The 9365-nt window shown below is 49.4% G+C and overlaps 1 protein-coding gene across 1 annotated transcript; it reads right to left on the bottom strand.

Moving 5' to 3' along the window:
- Positions 1–245: 245 nt before the first annotated feature.
- Positions 246–9020, bottom strand: Ift22 (intraflagellar transport 22). Its single transcript, XM_038345676.1, has 5 exons — positions 8610–9020; positions 4696–4772; positions 4485–4574; positions 3974–4176; positions 246–2837 (listed from the first exon to the last, which is right to left on the bottom strand). Exons 1-5 carry the CDS (start codon positions 8646–8648, stop codon positions 2689–2691), a joined length of 558 nt encoding a protein of 185 aa, XP_038201604.1. The 5' UTR covers positions 8649–9020; the 3' UTR covers positions 246–2688.
- Positions 9021–9365: the final 345 nt, after the last annotated feature.

The raw sequence follows: 9365 nt of genomic DNA, 5'->3' as shown, positions 1-9365 counted from the left end.
AGAAGCTATCTGTGAGTTCATGACGAGCCTGGTCTAAAAAGTGAGTTCCGGGCCACCCAAGGCTACACAGAGTTGTCTCACAGTCAGCCCCCAAACAACAAAGCAAACAATAATTCTCTGAAATCATCTAGAGTGATTATGACTTGGGGGGTGGGGCATCTTGACTTGTACCCAGTAGCTATCAGTTTTGAACTTCTGACCTCTAGTGTTGAGAGTGGAGCCTTAAAATGAGAAGAGATCGAGGCAAGAATCATACTTTATTTTTATTTTCTGTGACCGTGTGTGTGCCTGAGGACACTTGCGAGCGTGCTGTGGGTGTGCGTGTGGAGGTCAGAGGACAGTTTGCAGGAGTTGGCTCTTTCCTGCCACCGCATGGGTTCTGCAGATCAAATTCGGGTCACCAGGCTTGGCAGCACACGCCATCACCTGCTGGGCCATGTCACCAGCCTTTTCTTGTTGACACGAGCAACATTCCTTCAAGTTACCCAGAATGGTGACTGCAGTGAACACTGGGACCCAATCCTGTTAGCCTGTCACACTTTCACCAGTGATCTCATGCACACGGTGTCTGCTTGCTGTTTAGAAATGATCCAGAGTCTCATGTAGCCCAGGTTAGCCTTGAGGTCCTGATTCTTCTCCTGCTTCTACTTCCTGCCAGCTGCGATACAAGCATGTGCCAAGATAACCAGTTTCCTTTGTATGATGCAAGTGTGCGCACATGGGTGTGAAGTCCAGGGCACAGCCTTGGAGATCAGCCCTTCAGGCACATCTACTTTGCTGTGTCCTTGCCTCAGTGTGTGTGTGTGAGCGCGTGCGCCTTCAGAGCCCAAAGATGACAGATCTTTCTTGATCCACTTTACTTACTAAGTCGGGGTCTTGAGCTGAACCCAGAGTTGGCGGATTCCAGCTTGTCCAGTCACCCAATTTGCCCTGGGGGTCCTGTCTTTGCTTCTCCTGTACTGGGATTACAGCAAGCTGTCACACTTGCCTGACTTTGATGAGTTCCGAGACTAAATCCAGTCCTCACCACCTGCTCGTGTGGCAAATGGATTGATCACTCAGCAGTCTCACCAGCCCACACCTTATATTTGAGACAGGGTCTCTCATGGGCTCAAAGCTCACAAAACAGAATGGGCTGTCCGGCCAGCAGTGCCCAGGATCTGTGTCTCTGGCTCCCCAGTACATGTCCACAAAGCCCAGCATCTTTACACTGGTTTGGGGATTGAACTTGGGTCCTCATGCTTGCAAGTCAAGTGCTCTACCAACTGAGCCATCTCCCTAACCCTTGTATTTCTTTAAAAGACACTTTGTATTGTTGATTTTTTTCTTTTCAGTTCTAGAAATGGAGCTGAAAGTCTCCTACATGCTAAACTAGTGATCTATTTCTAACCCGCACTCCAAGTCCCTCACTGGGGTCTCAAGCACATTCTCTACTGTGGAGCCACATAACTGGCCCAGTCCTTTGCTGAGCCCCTCCCTTAAAAAAACAAAGACTTATATTTGTGTTTGTGTGGCATTTTAAAAGAGATGTCCCTCATAGCCTTGGGCATTTGAATACTTGCCTCCTAGTTGGTGGCACCGTTTGGGAGTTCTAGGGGGTGCGGCCTTGCTTGAGGAACTACGGCTCTAGAGGTGGGTTTGGGGGCCACTCACTGTCTGCTCTCTCTGATGTATGTCTACAGTTCAATATGAGCCTCCGTTTCCTGTCCCTGGTGCCACGCTTCCCTGTCTTGATGGACTATCATCTCTCTGGAACCTGAAGCCCACATAAACTCTTCTTAGAATTGCCTTGGTCATGGTGTGTTATCACAGCAGTGGAAAAGTAGCTAACACAGTCTGTGTGAGTGTGTGAGAGAGCGTATGCTGTGTGTGAGTGTGTGTGTACCCCTGGGGACAAGAAAAAGGCTGGATCTCCTGGAGCTAGAGTTACTGGCATAGCTGCCCAATGTGGGATCCAAACTCAGGTCCTCAGCACAAGCAACGAGTGCTCCTAACCACTGACCCATCTTTCCAACTCATTCCTTTTTAAGGTTCTATATAGTGTGGTTTTGGTGTGTGTGTGTGGGGGGGGGGGGTTTGAATGGGGCAGAGCTCTCCTTCCACCTTTAAGTGGGATCTGGGGATTGAACTCAGGTTGTAAGGCTTGGCGGCAAGTGCATTCATCCACTGAGCCATCTCACTGGTCCCTGCTGTTGATTCCTTTATAGCGCACAGCACTGCTGTCAAGTCCAGAAGCAGCAGCTCTAGCTGGGTTCTCTGTAAGAAACACCACATCCTTTCTGCTCTCAAGGACATCAGAGATCACATCTCTCCACTCCGGCCATTTCATTCCTTAACCACCAACAAACAGCTCAATCTGAAAACAGCACCAAGAAGGTTGCTGGAAGGATGTGTTTATGGTGTGACAGCCGAGAGAGAGAGGGCGGGGTAGCTTCTTGCTTCTGGAGAGGGGCTGCGATAGGGGCTTCATCTGTAGCCCAGGCTGGCCTTGAATTCTCAACCCTTACCTCAGCCTCCCAAGAGCTGGGATCACAGGCCTGTGCCACCATGCCTGACTCTTACTGGCACCTTCTAGCAGATAAGGAACGCGTCTATAGCCACAGGGAGAAGGGCGTGTCAGCAGCTGGGTGGGGTTTCAGCTCTGCCTGGGGAAGTCAGCATCGTCTCAGGGGTGGCGGCACAGGCACACTAGGTGATGATGAGCATCTCCTCGCGGTCTCTGCTCTCCGACATGGAGTTGATGATGCTTTTTAAATACTTGATGAATTCCTCCCGGACCTCCTCGGGGTCTTCCTCCAGGTTCGAGTGCACCAGCTTCAGCTTGTTCAAGGGGGGAGCTCCACAGGGGAAACGAGGCTAATTAATTAGGCTTCAAGGTTGTACAAGGAGCTCTTTCTAGCACGTAACAACCCAGGCTACTGGAGAACCACTTTCTTCCACCCTCCCTCCCTGCTAGGTCTTGCAGTGTATCTAGGCATGCTTAGGATTGGTCTTCCTGCTCAATCTTGTCAGTGCTGAGATTTCATGCATGTGCTAGCACACCCGTGACATGCTGAACTCTTACAAGCTTTAACCTGCTTGACACACAGAGAACAGCATCGGTGGCAGTGCACGGCTTTAAACCCAGCACTGGGGAGGCAGAGGCAGACGGATCTCTGTGAGTTGGTGGCCAGCCTGGTCTACAAAGTGAGTTCTAGGACAGCCAGGGCTACCAGAGAAACCCTATCTCAAAAATCAAACCAAACCTAACAAAAAGTTGAAACCGCCCTTTGGCAATAGGAAAGATACCCAAGTAGGTACTGGCAGGTTCTTATTTTTGTCTTTTGTGTGGTGCTTCAGAAGGAACCAAGAGCCTTGTGCATATCAGACAGGTGCTCTGTAACAGAGCTGTTCCCTAATATATCACTGGGGATTCTAGGCAGGGGCTCTGCCACTGAGCCACACCCCAGCCCCTCAGTGGGGATTCTAGGCAAGCACCTTATGCATGCCTCTATGAAGACCTGGTATGTATAAGGTACATATGCATACACAGGCAGACACAAAAGATAAGTAAGGACAAAAAGATAAAATAAAAAATAAAGACCTGCCGGGCGGTGGTGGCGCACGTCTTTAATCCCAGCACTCGGGAGGCAGAGGCAGGCGGATCTCTGAGTTCGAGGCCAGCCTGGTCTACAAGAGCTAGCTCCAGGACAGGCTCTAGAAACTACAGGGAAACCCTGTCTCGAAAAACCAAAAAAAAAAAAATAAAATAAAATAAAGACCTAAGGTGAATGGCTTTCTTGAGAATGAGACTATGATTTCCAAAGAAACATAGAACTATGCTTTTGTGCACTTGTGCATGAGAGTGGGCACGCGCGCGCGTGCGCGCGCGCGCGCGCACACACACACACACACACACACACACACACACACACACAGAGAAATGCTTGAAACAGTAGAGACAAAAGCAAGGAAAGCAGTCTAGGGTGCTTACACAGAGCCAGGCTGCCCTTGTCACCTCCAGAGCCTGGTTTGTGGTGGGCCACGAGCATGCAGTGACTGTCTTGGAGGAACTGCTGCTGGACAAAGCAGGAATACCACATTTCGATTTCCTTTAGGTGGCTTGGGATATCAGCATTGAAGACAATCACCACTCCATGGGCATCCTTCATCAGGGCTGGCCAGCAGGACTCAAACCTGCCAAGAGGGAAGGAAGTCAAGAGACAATGGTAGGGCATCCTCGCTTCTCAATGTGGTTGTTGTTGTTGTTATTATTATTATTATTATTATTATTGCTGCACTCAGGGCTTTACACATGTGCAACCACTCTACCACTGAGCCACACCCCAGCCCCTCCCTGGGGATTCTGGGTAGGTCTCTACCACTGAGCCACACCCCAGCCCCTCCCTGGGGATTCTGGGTAGGTCTCTACCACTGAGCACCCAACCAGACCCTACTTTTTGTCAGTCAGCTGTTGGAGCAGAGCTATGTTAAAGAAAACCTACTTGGAGTCGCCACCGCAGTCCCAGAGCTCAAATTCACAGCCCGTGCCTTTGTTGTTGCTGGTGACATGTGGGTTCTCAAACTCTAGGATCCTGAAAATACAAAGAGGCAGCAGGACCTTCCTTAGGAAGCAGTCTTGGAACACACGGCTCCTGAGGTAGGGGTGCATGGTGCTCCACCACTGGTCTAGGTACAGAGACTGGACAGGCTCACCTCACACCTTGGGTTGGGTTGTATTCAGTGATGTCTGAAGATTCAGTCAGAAAGTTGGCCAACACTGTCTTGCCACTCTGTGAAAGAGCAAACGGAGCAGAGAAATAAACCACACAGGAGCCCTCACCTGCCAAGTACAGTGGCACACCCCTGTAACCCCCGCAACCCCAGCACTCAGGTGGCTGAGGCAGCGAGAGTGCCAGTACCAGGCTAGCCTGGGCTACATGGGGAGACCCTGAGGCCAGCCTGGGATAGGTGTGGTGAAGTACTGGCCAAGACTCCTTGAGATCTCTAGGACAGAGCTCTCGCTGTTGGAAGAATGCTGTTCTGCCCTAGCACAGTGGACAGCTTAGATTGGGATCACGCAAGCCTTTCTGATAGTCTGGCTGGTCCTCAGTTAACTTACCTGAGAACAGAAAACCAGAAACAACCACCACAAAAACCCAGGTACGTGTGTCCCGCCACCCCTCCCTGCCTCTCTCCACAGCTTTAGCCAATCAGTCTGTCACAGCTACGAGGTCAGGAAGAGGACCACGGTCAAGGCTGAGACCCAGGTTTGTGGACCGTGCTAGCTGGGTCACAAGGTCAGCAGTCTACTTCTTCTCATGTGTTATGTAAGTAATCAACATCCCTATAAAAAGTCAACAGGATTGTAAGACAGCCTTTCTGAGCCCTCTACTCAAAGCAGGTTTCCACCCTCCCTTCCGTCCATCCATTCAACACCCACTAACTTCCTCCATCCACTCACCGATCGACTCAACCACCCACTCACCCCATCTATCCACCTGTCTCCTCAACTATCCACTCACCTTCTCGTCCATCCACGTACTCAGCTACTCACTCACCCCATCCATCCACCCTTCCACCCATCCTTCGACCCACCTACTCATCCACCCACCCGTTCCCTCCTCAGAGCCATGGTCTGCTTTTCAGATCTCCTTTGCGTATTTGCACCGCCCACTGAACAAATACTGCATAGGCCTCAATATAAAACAAATAAAATTGTTCCTGAGAAGCCAGGGGCTTAAATCTGAGCAAGCCCTTACAAAACGCCACAGGACAGGAGAAAGGAATGAAGAGGAAGACAAAAGGGAAGGGGGGGGAGAAGGGTTGGAGAGGAGGTGAGAAGAGGCAGGAGGATTAGTAGGTCAGGTTCGATCTAGGCTCCTGAGATCTTGTTTCAACAAACAAACAAGCAAACCGAAAAGCCATTAGAAAAAAAACAGAGACAAGCACAAACCCCAAACCCCTCTGCACTTATACTCTGTACTCTAAACCACTTGTTTTGAGGTAAGGACTTGTTATGTAGCCCAAGCTGGTACCAATGGTCAATCTTTCTCCCCCGGCCTTCAAAATGATGAAATTACCACAGTCTACTGCCAAACCTAGATCTGTAACATATCTTGCAAACTTTCTCCAAACTACAACTGTGCTCTCTTTTAAATTTAATACACACACACACACACACACACACACACACACACACACACACGGTTTTACTATGTAGCCCTGGCTGGCCTAGAACATTATGTCAATCAGGCTGGCCCCCAGCTCAGACTCACCTGTCTCTGCCTTCTCAGTGCTGGAATTAAAGACATGTACCATTGTGCCCAGTCTGTGCATGCGTCTGTGTCTGTGTCTGTGCATGTGTCTGTGCGTGTTGAGGGCCTGAGCTGTCACATCTCCTGGAACTGGAAGTCATGGACAGTTGTGAGCCAGCTGGCACGGGAGCTTGTTGTGGAATTAGCTTAAGATGCGTTACATTCGGGGGCTGGAGAGATGGCTCAGAGGTTAAGAGCACTGACTGCTCTTTCAGAGGTCCTGAGTTCAATTCCCAGCAACCACATGGTGGCTCACAACCATCTATAATGAGATCTGGTGCCCTCTTCTGGCATGCAAGCATACAGGGAAGGAATGTTGTATACATAATAAATAAATAAATCTTTAAAAAAAAAGATGCGTTACATTCATTTAAGCTGTGGAATGTCTGTTTAATGATACAAAGGTGTGTTGCATTCTTTTATGTTGCATTTGTTTAATTCTGTGAAGCTGTGTTACTTTAGCTGCCTAAGACACCTGATTGGTCTAATAAAGAGCTGAATGGCCAATAACAAGGCAGGAGAGGGATAGGCAGGGTTGCCAGGCAAAGGATAAATAGGAGAAATGTAGGCTAGAAATGGATGCAAAAAGGGAGAGGAGTGAGAAAAGATGGTGAGGAGGACACCAGGGACCAGCCATGCAGCTGGTCACAGAGTGGGAAAGAAAGGTATATAGCATAAAGAAAGGTAAAAAGCCCAGCAGCAAAAGGTAGAAGAAGAGAAACAGGATAATGTAAGTCAGAAAAGCTGGCTAGAAACAAGCCAAGCTAAGGCTGGGCATTCATAAGTAAGAATGAGTCTCCGGTTATTTATTAGGGAGCTGGTGGTGGCCCTCAAAGAGTAAACAAACAGCTACAGTGCTGGGAACCAAACGAGGACCTGGGCAAGAGAAGAGCTGCTTGTATGTGATCTTAACCCCAAACCACCTTTCCAGTCCTTGCTGTCATTTCCATTGAGCCGCCTTCTCCTCCTCTCGGCTCCAAGCTAGCCTCAACAACCCGATGTAGCCCAGACTGCTTCGGAGTTGTGGCAATCCTCCTGTCTTAGTCTCCTGCGTGCTGAGGTCTGCATTACAATGCATGGCCCAGTCCTTCCTAGATTTTTTGTGTGCTGAACTCTTCCCTAACTTGGGATTAGAATTTTTTTCTTTGACAGGTTTTATGTATCCCAGGCCGGCCTCAGACTTGTTATTGTAGCCAGGAGTGTGATCTCCCAATCATCCTGCCTCCGCCTTCCAAATACCAGAATCGAGGCGTGTGCCACCATGAAAGTTTTATGTGGTGCTGAGGATTGAACCTAGGGATTCCCGTATGCCAGGCAAACATTCTATCATCCAGCCACATTCCCAGCCTCCTAATTTAAGATTAAGACCTCATCTTTGCCATATATTCACCCATGAATACACAATGGTTCTCAGTGGTTTCATGGACCAATCTACAAAATCTGAATTACTAAATTCTTCCCCAAACTACTTAGGAACAATAACTAGGCTATTTGAGGCATAGTGACACAGGCCTATAGCCCCAGTACTTGGGAAGCTGAAGCAGGCGGGTCTTGAGTTCAAGGCCAGCCTGAACTACTTTGTCACCAAATAACAAAACTTAACATAAGCTAACTTTCTGAGCTGGTACTCAGAGATTTGAGCTTTAACAAACCAGCTAGGTGATTTACATATTCACATATTCATCTTCTATTCTCTCTTTCTCTCTCTCTCTCTCTCTCTCTCTCTCTCACACACACACACACACACATTTTGGTACTTTCAGACAGCATCTCACATTGCAGCCCGGAATGTCCCAGAACTCAGCGCGTAGCCCAGGTTGTCCTTGAACTTGTGATGATTCTCCTCCCTTTGCCTCCTGAGTCTTGGTATTACAGGTATGTGCCAATACACCTAGCTTCTTTCTACAGTGAACTCATTTGCATGTTTAGTTTTGGCCCATTTGAGCTTTAATTTGGTGTATAGTGTGAATCACCTATGTAGTAATTCCCTCATAATTAATAGCCACTTGCTCCAGGACCCTATATTCAAAAATCTAGTTTTCTCAACCCGTTGACTGATTCCTTTTGCGGGGAAGGTTCGAAGGGGGAGTCATGAGATGCCCCTCACTCTCGTTGGCCTTCAGACCTGGGTACCTCAAGATTCTCCTCCACTACTGGGCGGGGGGTGGGGTGGGGTGGTGAAATAGATCAAGGCCCGGCAGCTCCGCAGGTCACGTAAGGCCAGCTGCAGCCCCCAGTGGGGACGCTGGTCCCAGTTGCACCTCCTGGAAACAACCCCAGTTCTAGGAGTCTCCCGAACCCGGCCGGTCTCACCTCGCAGGGCCCCACGAAGAGAATCTTAGCCTTTAGCATCGCTATCCGTTACCGAGATCCCGCGGAAGCCCACAGACACAGCACGCTGGATCCCGCCGCGTCAGCCGGTAGGGCCACACGCTCCGATTGGCTGATCGGTTTCCACGGCGACCGGGGGACAGCTGCGCAGAAACCCAAGACACTCGGCCAGTTCCGGGGTCTGAAACAGTGGGTCTGCTATGGAAGCCGAGGAGGACCAAAAGAGAAAAGCAAAGCTGGGTCTGCTGACTGCATTCTGGGCACTGGAAGGGGTTTCGGAATGATCAGGTTCCAATCTGCTTTATTTCTCCCGGTCACCGTGAATGTTCCAGGGAGTCGAGGAGCTGCTAAGCTGGACTGGAAGCCAGAACTGTGATTTTTTTTTTCTTTCATTCCTCGTACCGAGGGTTGAAATCCGGGGTCTCAGTCCAGATCGTGCGGATTTTAAAAGGTGGTTGTTGTTTTCCGTGGGTGCTGGAGAGCGAACTCAGGTGTTCATGCAGTCTCAGCGAGCACTCTGCTACTGAACCACACCCCCAGTCCAGCTCTCTCTGTGGACCGGGCTGACCTCGAGCTCACAGAGGTCACTTGCTCTGCCTCTGCCTCTCAAGTGCCAGCATTAAAGGCGTGAGCCACCACTCTCGACCTCCAACTTTTTTTTTTTTTTAATTGGTTTTTCGAGACAGGGTTTCTCTGTAGCCGTCAACTTTTTTTTTTTTTAATTTAAAAAGTTATATT

The sequence above is a fragment of the Arvicola amphibius genome, chromosome 10 (assembly GCF_903992535.2).
Source record: "Arvicola amphibius chromosome 10, mArvAmp1.2, whole genome shotgun sequence".
Lineage (NCBI taxonomy): Eukaryota > Metazoa > Chordata > Mammalia > Rodentia > Cricetidae > Arvicola > Arvicola amphibius.
Note: the sequence above shows the minus strand (reverse complement) of the source record. Positions and strands in the feature narration are given on the sequence as shown.